This window comes from Microcaecilia unicolor, chromosome 2, assembly GCF_901765095.1.
Source record: "Microcaecilia unicolor chromosome 2, aMicUni1.1, whole genome shotgun sequence".
NCBI classification, from domain to species: domain Eukaryota; kingdom Metazoa; phylum Chordata; class Amphibia; order Gymnophiona; family Siphonopidae; genus Microcaecilia; species Microcaecilia unicolor.
The window spans coordinates 354408900-354424818 of NC_044032.1; the positions used below are offsets into that span (position 1 = coordinate 354408900).

Genomic DNA, 15919 nt, shown 5'->3' on the forward strand with positions numbered 1-15919 from the left:
TAAGTTCAGAGAGCATAGCCAATCGTTCTCTTGAATCATGGGAAGAAGGGTGCCCAGGGAAACCATCCTGAACTTTTCTCGAACCAGAAATGTGTTCAGGCCCCTTAGGTCTAGGATGGGACACATCCCCCCTGTTTTCTTTTGCACAAGGAAGTACCTGGAATAGAATCCCAGCCCTTCTTCCCCTGGTGGAACAGGTTTGACCGCTTGGGCCTGTAGAAGGGCAGAGAGTTCCTCTGCAAGTACCTGCTTGTACTTGGGAACTGTAAGATTGAGCTCCCGGTGGACAATTTGGAGGTTTGGATTCCATCCTCATCCTCCTCGACCTATCCGCCGCTTTTGACACTGTCAATCACAATTTACTTCTTGCCACACTGTCCTAATTTGGGTTCCAGGGCTCTGTTCTCTCCTGGTTCTCCTCTTATCTCTCCCACCGTACCTTCAGAGTACACTCTCATGGTTCTTCCTCCACCCCCATCCCGCTCTCTGTTGGAGTTCCTCAGGGATCTGTCCTTGGACCCTTCTTTTTTCAATCTACACCTCTTCCCTGGACTCTCTGATCTCATCTCATGGTTTCCAATATCATCTTTATGCTGACAACACCCAGCTTTATCTCTCCATACCAGACATCACTGCCGAAAACCAGGCCAAAGTATCGGCTTGCTTATCCGACATTGCTGCCTGGATGTCCAACCGCCACCTGAAACTGAACATGGCCAAGACCGAGCTTATTGTCTTCCCATCCAAACCCACTTCCCTTCTCCCTCCACTCTCTATCTCAGTTGATAACACCCTCATCGTCCCCGTCTCATCTGCCCGCAACCTCGGAGTCATCTTTGACTCCTCCCTCTCCTTCTCTGCGCATATCCAGCAGATAGCCAAGACCTTTTGCTTCTTCCTGTATAACATTAGCAAAATTCGCCCTTTCCTCTCTGAGCACACCACCCGAACTCTCGTCCACTCTCTCATTGCCTCTCGCCTTGACTACTGCAACCTACTTCTCACTGGCCTCCCACTTAGCCATCTATCCCCCCTTCAGTCCGTTCAGAACTCGGCTGTACGTCATCTTCCGCCTGGACCGATATACTCATATCACCCCTCTCCTCAAGTCACTTCACTGGCTTCCAATCAGGTACCACATACAGTTCAAGCTTCTTCTACTAACCTACAAATGCACTCGATCTGCAGCCCCTCCTTACCTCTCTACCCTCATCTCCCCTTACGTTCCTACCCGTAACCTCCGCTCTCAAGACAAATCCCTCCTCTCAGTACTCTTCTCCACCACCGCCAACTCCAGGCTCCGCCCTTTCTGCCTCGCCTCACCCCATGCTTGGAATAAACTCCCTGATCCCATATGCCAGGCCCCCTCCCTGCCCATCTTCAAATCCTTGCTCAAAGCCCACCTCTTCAATGTCGCCTTCGGCACCTAACCACTACACCTCTATTCAGGAAATCTTGACGGCCCCAACTTGACATTTCATCCTTTAGATTGTAAGCTCCTTCGAGCAGGGACTGTCCTTCTTTGTTAAACTGTACAGCGCTGCGTAACCTTAGTAGCGCTCTAGAAATGTTAAGTAGTAGTAGTAGATTGAGAGTGTATCCTAACCGGACTATTTGAAGAACCCACCGGTCGGAGATTATGAGAGGCCACCTTTGGTGAAAAAACATCAACCTCCTCCCTACCAGTTAGTCATCCAGTATGGACACTTTTACTGAGGCTATGCTGAAGTGGAGCCAGTCAAAAGCCCGTCCCTTGCTTTTGCTGGGGAGCCGCAGGGACCTTAGTCGCACACTGTTGATGAGAATGAGCGCGCTGGGGTTGAGCCTGGGCAGGCTGCCAAGAAGCAGGAGTGTACCTACGCCTAGAGTAGGTATAGGAGGCACTCCTCCTCCCTCCAAAAAACCTCCTAGATGAGGAGGCAGTAGCAGAAGATTCCCGGTGGAGAGAGAATCCATAGCATCATTATGCTTCTTGATTTGATCAACCAGATCCTCTACTTTTTCTCCAAAAAGATTGTCCCCCCGGCAAGGAACATTCGCCATCCGCTGCTGGACAGAATGGTCCAGGTCAGAGACATGCAGCCAAGAGAGTCTGCGCATCACTATACCTTGAGCAGCGATTCTGGATACCACGTCAAAAGTACCCCTGGCCAGGAACTTGCGACATGCCTTCTGCTGCCTGACCATCTGGTGAAAAGGCTTGGCCAGCTCCGAAGGGAATGCATCAACCAAGCTGGACAGTTGACATATCGAGTCTCAAGTGTACGCTCGTGAAGAGCTGGTATGACTAGATCTTGGCAGCAAGCATAGCGGCCTGATACGTCTTCCTCCCAAGAGAGTCAAGAGTCCTAGCTTCTCTGCCTGGGGGCGCCGAAGCATAGTCTCTAGTACTCCTGGCTCTCTTGAGAGCGGAGTCCACCACCATGGAATTGTGGGGTAACTGAGACCTCATCAACTCAGGTTCACCATGGATCCGATACTGGGATTCAGCTTTTTTCAGGACCACGGGGCCAGACAGAGGGGCTGACCAGTTTCGCATAAGGACTTCCTTCAGTACCTTATGCAGAGGAACTGTCACAGCCTCTTTAGGTGGAGAAGAATAATCCAAGACCTCGAGCATCTCAGTCCTGGGCTCATCCTCAACCTCCACAGGGAAGGGAATAACCATAGCCATTTCCCGGACAAAAGAGGAAAAGGACAGACTCTCTGGTGGAGACAGTCTCCTTTCTAGCGGAGGAGAAGGATCAGAGGGAATCCAAAGGACTCATCAGAAGAGAAGTACCTGGGATCCTCATCTGACTCCCATAAACGCTCCTGCTCAGTGTCGGATAAAACCTGAGTTAAGGTGCTTCGACACTGGACCTGTCTCAACGCAGAGGAACGATGTCCTCTATGGTGATGTCGAGAGGCCGATGCCCTGTCTGACTGTGGTGAAGCTTCCTCCACTGACATCAAAGGGGAGTCGACCTGGGTGGCAACCGATGCCGATGCCGCAGGCGGCACTGTAGTCGGAGACCGCACTGCAGGAGAAGGGCCCGAGACCACTGCAGCAGATGGTACAGAAGGCGCAAGCACCCCCAACACCGAAGCTGATTGATGTAGCAGTCCCTCCAGAAGCTCTGGAAACAAGGCCTGGATGCACTCGTCGAGAGCCGTCATTGGAAAAGGCTGCAGGGTTGGTGGAACAGGCGGTGTCAGAATCCGAGGAGATACGGGAGCAGGTACTGGGCTGCTAGGAGACCGACACATCGGCACCTCCTGTATTGAGGGGGAGCGATCCTCTCGGCGACGACGCTTCTCGGGTGCCGAGTCTCTCGATGCCCCGGAGCTCCCGGTACCATGTGTCGAGGGAGAACGATGATGGTGCTTTTTCGCCTTCGCTCGATGCCCATCATCGAGACTCCTCGGTACTGATGAGGAGGACGTGGAATCCTGATGCCTCCTCAGGGCCGGGTCCGACGATGGTCGGTCCCGGGGGGGGCCTGCATAACAGGAGGCCTTGAGGCAGGTAGAGACCCACTCAATGCCTCACTGCTCCCAGCGTGAACTGGACTCTGAGCAGCCATTACCTTTGTTCCTGATGTCGATGCTCCTGTCGATGTCGACGCCGACGCCACCGACCTCGGTACCAATGTCAACGTCGAAGGACTGGACAGAACCCCAAAACGTTTTTTTCACTGGGACTCTCGAGACACTTGGATCCATTTCTTCATACGAAGACACAGACTACAAGCGGCTGGGCTATGGTTGGGCCCAAGGCACTGGATACACCAAGCGTGGGTATCGGTACCTGAGATGGTCCGGTTACACCGAGTACAACGTTTGAAGCCACTGGGTGTCTTTGATGACATGGAAGGAAAAACGGCCTCAGCGAAATCAAACAACACGATTGTGCCAAAAAGAGGAGGTACAAAAAGGGAATAAACCCGACTGCACGGCCCAAAGGCCGGTCGCGTCGAAAAAGAAAGGAAACTTTAAAGATGGACAAAAAGAAACAAGAAAACTACGGGAAACTACTCAAATATTATTATTATTTTTTTTAAAGAACTAAAGTGAAACTAAATCGCGTAGAGTAGTTCTCTTCCTGGGCCTGAACAGAGCGCAGAGGAAACACTGCCGTACCTTGCCACGGAGAAAAATAAACTGAGGTAGCACGCTCGCGTGGCAGGCAGGAAGTCATTCATGCATGCGTGGTGAACTCGATTTGTGCACCAGAACTCTCTGGCAAAACCTTTTGTTTATTTTTCTTGCAAAATTTCCGATTCCTGGGCCGCCGTGGACGTCAACCCACATGTGAGAGCAATGAGCCTGCTTGTCCTTGGTGAAAGCAGGCTTTAAACCCTGGCTTCTCTAGTTCTCAGTCCACTAAGAGGCGTATTTTCAAAGCACTTGGGGCCCTGTTTACTAAGGGGTGTTAGTGTTTTTAGCGTGCACTAACCATGTAGGATATTGTAGGCACATTCATGGTTAATAAGGGTTAACATCTAAGCCGCATTGAGCCTGCCATGAGTGGGAAAGCGCGGGGTACAAATGTAACAAAAAAATAAATAAATAAAAAATGTTAACCTGCCTATAATGCTGCTTAGTAAACAGGGCCCTTACTTACAAAGTTACATATTTATGTTAATTATTAAGCTGTTACAAACTACAAATACAGGAGACTGGAAAAAGTCCTTCTACTGTTTGGGGATGGGGTGAAGAACCTGTGAAATAATACCCAGATGTCTCATTGCCAAAAAATTAAAAACAAAGCGCTATGATATATGGTGGGCATGCTCTGACTAGCCCAGAATCTCTTATGTGGAAGAAGGTAAGCCACGCCACAATCAAAACAAAACAAACTTCACGTGCCATTGATTTTACTGTGCTCAGAGAGTCCCTGTTCTTATTTACCTTTTTACAAAAAGAATGCATTTTACAGAATAACAGCCCTGGAAGAGAAAGTTAAAGACATCATCCAGAAAATAGACAATGGTACTTTGAACAGAAAAAAGAGCACAAGTTCTTCAATCAGTGGTTCAGTTGATGGGGGAAACGATTATACAATAGAGGTAAATTCTTTCTCCAGTGGTATGTGTGACCAGGATTTTACGCATTTTTGCTAGAATGAATCATAACATGTTAAGTGCTTCTGATGCACTTGGTTTATTTGAATTTTGCAATAGATGTGGAATGTACAGCATAGTGTGGCATAAATGTAGGGTAGATTCAACACTACATATTCTTCAGTGCATAGCTCTATTGTATCTACGTAGGCCAGATGCCAAGTGTGCATGCCTAGACCTGTCAGCGGATAACACAGAGAGCCACAGTACAGTGTAATGTTTATGATTCATTTCCTCTCTCTAAACACTTTAAGGCTGACAAAAAATCATTATTTGAGAAAGACATAAAGCAGACAAAAATGTAAATACAACTTAATATCCTTCCTCCCTCCATTCCAGGTCTAAAGGAAAAGATAAGGCAGACACACCTTGCTGTACCACCCCCTGAAATGGTTGTTACTGGCTCCAGGACCCACCTGTCCTGAGCTGCAACAGTTCAGTCCTTCCCTAGGCCATTTCCTAAAGAATTCACCATAGGGTGGGTGGATGGGAGCAAGATTGGAAAAGAGACTGAGCCCCCTAGCTCGCCCTTTTTTATTTTTATTTTTAAAAATTTTACAAGAAAACTCCTGATGTGACAAGAAGCAATATCACATACAGAGGGATTTACATTACATCAGAAAACAAACTAGAAGAAAACATTTAATCCACTCCTCATTTTACACAAAATAAGAAAATCAATAAAGTGATAATCCTATCTCAAGCCCTTAAAAAAGAGGACAGGTAAGGCACAATTCAAAGAAATGAACCTGCAAGAAAAAGCAGAAAGCCAATTCCAAGCTTAATATATGTCTATGGAGTAGAGACCTGCACGGGAACAAGGTTTGCAGGAATCCCCTCCAGGGCTGTGGGATTCCCACAGGGACAGAAGCAGTTCTGCAGGGTTCCTGTAGAACTGCACTAGCCTCTCGCCCACCGAGTACTAAGTTCTTTGAGCGCTGCCTCTTCCTCCTCCTTGCTTTAACAATTTTACAAGAAAACTCTTGATCTGAAAAGAAACAATATCACATAGAGGGGCATAATGGAACAGAAACGCCTATCTCCATGGGCGTTTATCTCCGAGAACGGGTCCGTGAAGGGGCGGGGCGGATCGTATTTTTTAAAAGAAAAAGACGCCCATGTTTTATTCGTCAAGGTGTGAGCTGGGCGTTTTTGCTTTTCAGCGATAATGGAATATGAAATCGCCCAGCTCAAAAACGAATAAATCCAAGGCATTTGTTCGTGGGAGGGGCCAGGATTCATAGTGCACTGGTCCCCCCTCACATGCCAGGACACCAACCGGGCACCCTAGGGGGCACTTTTACAAAAACCAAATAAAAGGTAAAAGAGCTCCCAGGTGCATAGCACCCTTCCCTTGGGTGTTGAGCCCCCCAAATCCCCCTCAAAACCCACTGCCCACAAGTCTACATCATTACTATAGCCCTAAGAGGTGAAGGGGGGCACCTACATGTGGGTACAGTGGGTTTGGGGGGGTTGGACGACTAGTAGCATTAAGCAGCACAATTGTAACAGGTAGGGGGGGGGATGGGCCTGGGTCCACCTGCCTGACGTCCACTGCACCCCCTAACAACTGCTCCAGGGACCTGCATACTGCTGCTTGGGAGGAGGGTATGACATTTGAGGGTGAAAGTAAAAAGTTGTGAAACATCATTTGTTGTGGTGGGAGGGGGTTAGTGACCACTGGGGGAGTCAGGGGAGGTCATCCCCGACTCCCTCTGGGGGTCATCTGGTCATTTAGGGCACTTTTGGGGGCCTTATTCGTCAAAAAACAGGGTCCAGGAAAAGTGTCCTAAATTCTAGCTCAAAACTGTTCCATTATCGGCGAAGGGCGCCCATCTCTGTTCGCCCGATAACCACGCCCCAGTTCCGCCTTCGACACGCCTTCGATACGCCCCCGTCAACTTTGTCCGCATCCGCGACGGAGTGCAGTTGAAAGCGTCCAAAGTTCGGCTTTCGATTATACCGCTTTATTTGTTTTTGTGAGAAGAACGCCCATCTCCCGATTTAGGTCGGAACTTGGGCGTTATTCTCGTTCGATTATAAGCTGGATAGAGAGGTACAGTGGTGGAAATAAGTATTTGATCCCTTGCTGATTTTGTAAGTTTGCCCACTGACAAAGACATGAGCAGCCCATAATTGAAGGGTAGGTTATTGGTAACAGTGAGAGATAGCACATCACAAATTAAATCCGGAAAATCACATTGTGGAAAGTATATGAATTTATTGCATTCTGCAGAGGGAAATAAGTATTTGATCCCCCACCAACCAGTAAGAGATCTGGCCCCTACAGACCAGGTAGATGCTCCAAATCAACTCGTTACCTGCATGACAGACAGCTGTCGGCAATGGTCACCTGTATGAAAGACACCTGTCCACAGACTCAGTGAATCAGTCAGACTCTAACCTCTACAAAATGGCCAAGAGCAAGGAGCTGTCTAAGGATGTCAGGGACAAGATCATACACCTGCACAAGGCTGGAATGGGCTACAAAACCATCAGTAAGACGCTGGGCAAGAAGGAGACAACTGTTGGTGCCATAGTAAGAAAATGGAAGAAGTACAAAATGACTGTCAATCGACAAAGATCTGGGGCTCCACGAAAAATCTCACCTCGTGGGGTATCCTTGATCATGAGGAAGGTTAGAAATCAGCCTACAACTACAAGGGGGGAACTTGTCAATGATCTCAAGGCAGCTGGGACCACTGTCACCACGAAAACCATTGGTAACACATTACGACATAACGGATTGCAATCCTGCAGTGCCCGCAAGGTCCCCCTGCTCCGGAAGTCACATGTGACGGCCCGTCTGAAGTTTGCCAGTGAACACCTGGATGATGCCGAGAGTGATTGGGAGAAGGTGCTGTGGTCAGATGAGACAAAAATTGAGCTCTTTGGCATGAACTCAACTCGCCGTGTTTGGAGGAAGAGAAATGCTGCCTATGACCCAAAGAACACCGTCCCTACTGTCAAGCATGGAGGTGGAAATGTTATGTTTTGGGGGTGTTTCTCTGCTAAGGGCACAGGACTACTTCACCGCATCAATGGGAGAATGGATGGGGCCATGTACCGTACAATTCTGAGTGACAACCTCCTTCCCTCCGCCAGGGCCTTAAAAATGGGTCGTGGCTGGGTCTTCCAGCACGACAATGACCCAAAACATACAGCCAAGGCAACAAAGGAGTGGCTCAGGAAGAAGCACATTAGGGTCATGGAGTGGCCTAGCCAGTCACCAGACCTTAATCCCATTGAAAACTTATGGAGGGAGCTGAAGCTGCGAGTTGCCAAGCGACAGCCCAGAACTCTTAATGATTTAGAGATGATCTGCAAAGAGGAGTGGACCAAAATTCCTCCTGACATGTGTGCAAACCTCATCATCAACTACAGAAGACGTCTGACCGCTGTGCTTGCCAACAAGGGTTTTGCCACCAAGTATTAGGTCTTGTTTGCCAGAGGGATTAAATACTTATTTCCCTCTGCAGAATGCAAATAAATTCATATACTTTCCACAATGTGATTTTCCGGATTTAATTTGTGATGTGCTATCTCTCACTGTTACCAATAACCTACCCTTCAATTATGGGCTGCTCATGTCTTTGTCAGTGGGCAAACTTACAAAATCAGCAAGGGATCAAATACTTATTTCCACCACTGTATTTACCTTACATCAGAAAACAAACTAGAAGAAAACATCTTAATCCACTCCTCATTTTACACAAAAGAAATGAAGAAATCAATAAAGTGATAATCCTATCTCAAGTCCACAAAAAGGAGGAAAGGCAAGGCACAATTCAAAGAAAATGAACCTATAAGAAAAAGCAGAAAGCCAATTCCAAGCTAAACATACATCTACAGAGTAGCTCAAAGAGAGTTACATTCAGGTACATGGGGTGTTTCCCTGACCCTGGAGGGCTCACAATCTTAAGTTTGTACCTGAGACAATGGAGGGTTAAGTGACTTGCCCAAGATCACAAGAAGCAACAGTGGGATTTGAACCGGCCACCTCTGGATGTCAAGACCAGTGCTCTAAGGTCTAGGATACTCCTCTGCACCGATACCTGCTAGAGCATGATAAAAGAGGCCCTAAATGAGAAAGTTAAAAAATATATATATTGGGCCACTGTGTTGCTTCAGGAGACCCATTTGTGAAAGAGGGATGAGAGGTGGGAGACATTATTCTCAAGTCTTTTGTAGCTCTAACAATCAGGGGTTGAGGACTGCAGGGGTGAAGGATTTACAGTTTTAGGTCAAGGGAGAGCTTTGAGATGGGGAGAGAAAATGGTAGCAATCAAGGGGAAATATCAGGGGCAGAAGCTCATAATCTTCAATGTCTATACCCCAAATATAGGGTGTAGACATTGTTCTATACACAAGTGGAACAGAAGGTGCTTGACTTTGGAAAGGGGGAGATTATTTTAGGGGGTGGTTGGAATATTACTCATGATGTGAGGCTGGACCATTCTAAGGGGGAAAGAATAGGTATACAGAAATACTTAGATAGTTCAATGTATTAGATATCTGGCTGGTGCAGCAACCGGGTCAGAAATGGCTATATTTTCATGAGTAGGAATTTATACCAGTGGGTGCAGAAAATGGAGATTGGGCTGTGACTTATGTCTAATCACACCCCAGTCTGCGTTAATTTAGGGCCTGTGAAGGGAAAGTTTGGAGACTATATGAGGCCTTGTTGAGGGACAGACAGGTTGTGGAGGATGTCAAAAAAATAAATATCTTCTCTGTAATAATAAAGGGGACTTAGAGCTGTACATTGTTTGGGATGCACTTAAAACGGTAGTTTGGGGCCACTTCATTAAATGGGGAGCAAGCAAAAAATGTAGTAGGCTTAGGGAGCAATTGAAATGCAGAGAACAGATCATTTGCTTGGAAAGAAAACATCAGGCCCAGGAGGGGATGGAGAAGGCATCTGAGCTGCAAAGGATTTGAAATAAATTTTACGACCTCCAAATGGAGGAAATAAATCTCATGCTGATCTGCCTTAAATGTAATTTTTATGAATCTGATAATAAACCCAGCAGGCTCTTGACCAGGGCACTCTGGAAAAGAGGGTTGAGCTCCAATATTCAACAGATAAGAGGTACTGAGGTCAGATGCTATATACGGACTCTCAAATTAGAGACCAATTTATCTGCCATTATAATCAGTTATATGCCATTGAATACATGGGGGTTTTTATAAAAGCTTCATGGTGGAGTTCATAGGAATCTTAATACAGCTTTTCAATGGTCTCTCCCAGGATCTTGCCTTGGCCCCCTCCACTGGCAGGTATAACAGTGTTACCTAAGCACGGCAAAAACCCTTTCGTGCAGGGCCGTGCCAAGTGTCTGTGGCACCCCCCCTGCAGAAGATCAGTTGGCACCTCCAGTGCCCCCCCCCCTGCAGACGAACAGTTGGCGCGCGCACGCCCCCTCCCCCCCGTGAAAATGATCGCTGCCCTCCCATCCACGCTCCTCTCTCCCCTGCCCTCCCGCTCCCATGTCCCAACTGCCCGCCCTCTTCTCCCCCCCCCCCCAAGATCCCTTTTAAATTTACCTCCGTCCGGCAGCGAAGGCGCAGCGTCAGTGAAGGAGGCGGCGCTCCCGACGTCTCTACTAGTCTTCCCTTCGCTCAATGTCCCGCCTTCTTCTGACATCATTTCCTTGACGTCAGAAGAAGGCGGAACACTGAACGAAGGGAAGACAAGTAGAGACGTCGGGAACACTGCCTCCTTCACTGACGCTGCGCCTTCGCTGCCGGACGGAGGTAAATTTAAAAGGGATCTTGTTGGGGGGGGAGAAGAGGGCGGGCAGTTGGGACATGGGAGCGGGGAGGGAGAGGTAAGCATGGTGCGGCAGGGCGCCCCCCAGAGGACGGCGCCCTCCTGCCGTGCTTACCTCGCTTACCGTGTTTGCACAGCCCTGCTGCTGTGTGTGATTCTCCTTCTCCCAGGGTCACCCAAATCGGCATAATCAAAAGCCGATTTTGGGCGTCCTCAACTGCATTCCGTCGCGAGGATGACCAAAGTTCACGGGGGTGTGTCGGAAGCATAGCGAAGGCGGGACTGGGGCGTGCCTAACACATGGGTGTCCTCGACCGATAATGGAAAAAAGAAGAGCGTCCCTGACCAGCACTTGGGCGACTTTACTTGGTCCATTTTTTCTTACGACCAAGCCTCAAAAAGGTACCCGAACTGACCTCCCCTTATACCCCCAGTGGTCACTAACCCCTCCCACCCTAAAAAAAACTTTAAAAATATTTTTTGCCAGCCTCAAATGTCATACCCAGCTCCCTGACAGCAGTATGCAGGTCCCTGGAGCAGTTTTAGTGGGTGCCATGCACTTCAGGCAGGCGGACCCAGGCCCACCCCCCTATCTGTTATACTTGTGGTGGTAAATGTGAGTCCTCCAAAACCCACCACAAACCCACTACCCACATCTAGGTGCCCCCCTTCATCCTAAGGGCTATGGTAGTGGTATACAGTTGTGGAGAGTGGGTTTTGGGGGGGGGGGGTTCAGCACACAAGGTAAGGGAGCTATGCACCTGGGAGCTTTTTCTGAAGTCCACTGCAGTGCTCCCTAGGGTGCCCGGTTGGTGTCCTGGCATGTCAGGGGGACCAGTGCACTATGAATGCTGGCTCCTCCCATGACCAAATGGCTTGGATTTGGTCGTTTCTGAGATGGGCATCCTCGGTTTGAATTATCGCCGAAAATCGGGGACAACCATCTCTAGGGATGACCATCTCTAAGGTCAACCTAAATGTTGAGATTTGGGCATCCCCGACCGTATTATCGAAATGAAAGATGGCCGCCCATCTTGTTTCGATAATATGGGTTTCCCTGCCCCTTCGCAAGGACGTCCTGCGAGGAAATCCTCAGGAAAACTTGGGTGCCCCGTTCGATTTTGGCCCTCCATATGTTCCTTTTAAGTGGACCACAAGCAATATTAGGTATTTATGGACTATATAGGTGACCAGTTAAATAGCTGGTTCAGGGCTATCCGCTAATTTTCAGCGGCACTTAACTAGTTATCGCAGCTGAAAATTAGAGGTTAGCGCTTATGGGAAAACCAACTATTTGGCGGGGGGGGGGGGGGGGGGGGGGTGACCCAGGGGTGGAGGTAGCAGTTGGCCAGTTAAGTGCCAATATTCAGCACTTAACCTGCCAAAGTAACTACATAAATGGGAACGGCATAAAAACAGTCTTATCTTTATGTGGTAACCCATAGCTTCTTAAGTTCTGAATTTCAACTTGTACTAAATATCCAGGAATAAGGCTGTCTTAATGCTGATTTATTTCTGGTGACTATTTTTCAGTGCCAATTATAGAATTCCCCCCATTATCACATACACTTCCAGTAAATATCTTGTTTTAACTATCCCCTGAGTGATCATTTCTATGTTTTAAGTTAGGAAATACTTACGTATGGAGAGTCTTTGGTTTTTATGTTTTATTATGTATGTTACTTTTTCTTTGCCTTAAGGCAGGCTGTAAATAATAAACTAAGCCTGACCTTTAGGTAGCAGCATGTCATCAGGAACATCTTCAGATCTTCAGGAACCACTGCCCTAATCCCTTATTTGTCCTGTTTGTCTGTGTTGAATAGGTTGTAAACTATGTCAAGCAGTGACTATCTCATACATGTTTAGTTATTCCACTGCGTACATCTAGTAGTGCTATAGATTGATAAGTAGTAGTGGATGGATTTGGTATTATATATATAGTGCCCAAACATGCTGTAGGGAGCAAGAGACAGATGTGGGGGAAAAGGGGCATATGGTAGCTATGAATTCCGCAGAGTGCTCAACTACTCCCCCTTCCTTTCCATCCCCTGGCAACATTTTCTGTATAATTTTTTTTAACTCACTATACAGGTGAAGAATGCACTGCAACACCATATCCAGCAGTTGTCTGCCAGTCTAAATAGCACCCAGCAAGAGAAAGAAACTTTGGAATGCCAATTGACCTCACTGCATTCTGAACTCTTCCAAGCTAAAATCACAGCCAAGAAGCTAGAGAAAGACATTTTGGGACTGCAGGCAGAGCTCTCAGCAAGCAGAAATGTGAGTAGAGATGCACATCTATTCCAGTAATAGGCAAGGAACAACTGTTCCATTGTTAACTTCTTGAGTCCCATGTAGCCATGAATAAATTGAGCCGGTGGCCGGAAAAAAAAATCTAAATGAATAATCAAAACAGATGACTGGATCTTAATCCAGAGAAAACAGAGTTCTGTGGCAGTTCTGTGAGTTAAGAATCAGCATCTTTACCCCTCCAAGCATGTCTTGTCTTGGACGGAACTACTCCCCTTCTCTGTTCACCTTCAGAAGTCTGGGAATAATCCATAAACTAAAAAGTAGCAAAATACCTGGACTGAATGATATGCACTCCAGAGTATTGAAAGAACTCAAAAATTAAATTGCAAACCTACAATTAATAACATAATCTGTCATTAAAATCGTGATTGTAATTGGAGGAAACTGAGTATGGGCCCCAGGGCCGTGCAAATACGGTAAGCGAGGTAAGCATGGCAGGGGGGCGCCGTCATTTGGGGGGGCGCCGCCGCACCATGCTTACCTCCTCGCCCTCCCACTCCCATTGCCCAACTGCCCACGCTCTCTTCTCTCCTGCCGCAAATCCCTTTTTCTTTTTTTAATACTTTTAATTTTACCTCCGTCCGGCAGCGCAGCGTCAGTGCAGGAGGCGGCGCTCCCGGTCTAGCCTTCCCCTTCGCTCATGTTCCGCCTTCTTCTGACGTCATTTCCTTGACGTCAGAAGAAGGCGGAACATGAGTGAAGGGGAAGGCTAGACACGTCGGGAGCGCCGCCTCCTGCACTGACGCTGCGCTGCCGGGTGGTCACGGAGGTAAAATTAAAAGAAAAAAAAAAAAGAAAGGGAATAGTTGCCGGAGAGCAGGGGAGAGAGAGGAGCATGCAAGGGCAGGGTTCATGGAAGGGAGAGAGAGGAATTGCTGGATAGGGTCAGGGATGAATGGAGGGGGCAAGGGACAGATGGGCATGGATTGATGGGAGGGTAGGGCTCAGGGAGAGAGGGGAATTGCTGGATAGGGTGAATGGAGGGGGCAGGGGACAGAGGAGCATGGATGGGCATGGATTGGGAGGGCAGGGCTCAGGGAGAGAGGGAAATTGCTGGATAGAGTCAGAGATGAATGGAGGGGGCAAGGGACAGATGGGCATGGATTGATGGGAGGGTAGGGCTCAGGAAGAGAGGGGAATTGTTGGATAGTGTGATAAACACAGTGCCTGCCCTTACATGAGGAGGCTGCCAGAGGGCACTCTCTCACTAAAAACCTAAAAATGCCCATTCTGGCCACTAGAGGGAGCCAAAGAGTATAGTCCATGGTAGTGACCAGAAGGAACGGCTAGGGGGTGCTCCTGGCATAGGACTTGTACTTCCCTGGGAGGCCACCAGGCGGACGCTCTGAGTGGGAGCTGGAAAGGTGGAGAGAGTTCTGGGTGCGGACCTTTCTGGAAGCAGGGGGAGAGGCCTAAAGAGAGGTGGGATGGATTATTGGGCACCCTATAAAAGCCTCCTCTAAGCCTAGGGAGGAGAGAGAAGATGGGGGAACCTGCAACACCCAGAGCCTGAGGATTACTCGCAGGAAGACTGAGGCAAGAGGCCTGTTGAAGTAGAGCTCAAGAGAAAGGTTAGGAGAAGGTTCCCTCCAAACCCAATGAGGTACTTACCTGGTGGGGACCAGGCACTGGGTACTAGGGGTATGAACAATTGCTACTGAAGTGTTTAAAAGAACAAACAGCCGTGGGGTGGAGGATAGGACCGTAAGGTTAATGTGAATAAAGAAGGTCCTATCCAGGGGAGGAGGCTGTTACACCCTGAGACCCAGATGTCCCCAGTAAATGGTCTCAGGGGTGAATCGCAGTAACAGATTAATAGTGGGCAAGCCAGGTTCCCACAAGACTGTAACCTAGCTAATAAACTGAATTTACATGCAACCAGCTAATTTGCATATTTTTGCAAGCAGAGGAAGCTGTGAGATCTTCCAGAGAAGGGTGACCTGGGGCCCCACCAGAAGAACTGGTAAGGTGGGTCGGTTACCAGGTGATACAGCGGGGAGGCCGGGCCAGGACTGCAGGTTAAGGAAGAGGTCACCCTGAGGGAAAGGGGAGGACCAAACCTAGAGGCCTGAATGAATGTAGTCACAGAGAAGTCTGGTTTCAAGGTGGTTCCCTGAGGCAAAAGGCTGGTGAGGCCAGGCAGGAGCCACTAGAGGGCCAATGCACACCAGAGAGCGCCCCTGTGGGGGTTACAAAGGGTACTATCCTAGATGGGACCTTGTTGTTGAATAACCCCCTGAAGACAAGGACACCAGAGAATCCCTGCTACCCTTGACAGTTGAATAACAGTGACTGAAAGTTGAAACCAAGGGAAGAGCAGAGAGTTGGTGGGACCCAGGCAATAATTGTATCCCTAGGGAAGGGTGCAGAAAGGCCCACTGACTACAGGCGGGTTCTGGGGGACTAGAGAACTCAAAGTGAAGCTGAGTGGAAAAGGCGTCAGTCTCCAGAGGAGGTCTCCTGAGTGGGGATAGTGGGAGCGGTCGAGTTCCAGAGGCAGGTCAGCAGAGTGCCACGAGGTCTCCTGTGTCATGCTCACAAGCTCTTGTGTGGGTGGACAGACAGCACGGAGAGGTGCAGGTCGAGAGCAGACAGCACGGAGAGGTGCTTGCTGGCTAGTTCTTACAATAGGGATGAATGAAGGGGGCAGGGGACAGAGGGGCATGGATGGATATGGATTGCAGGACAGGGCTCAGGGAGAGAGGGGAATTGCTGGATTGGGTGAATG

General features: G+C 48.5%; 1 protein-coding gene across 2 annotated transcripts in view; it reads left to right on the forward strand.

The window, feature by feature from the left end:
• Positions 1-15919, forward strand: part of LOC115463743 (TNFAIP3-interacting protein 3-like) — a 152224-nt gene that overhangs the window by 73096 nt on the left and 63209 nt on the right. For both annotated transcript variants that reach the window (XM_030194486.1, XM_030194487.1), the window contains exons 5-6: positions 4922-5051; positions 12970-13158. In XM_030194486.1, the coding sequence (XP_030050346.1) occupies positions 4922-5051; positions 12970-13158 (319 nt within the window). The remainder of the gene's footprint in view (positions 1-4921; positions 5052-12969; positions 13159-15919) is intronic.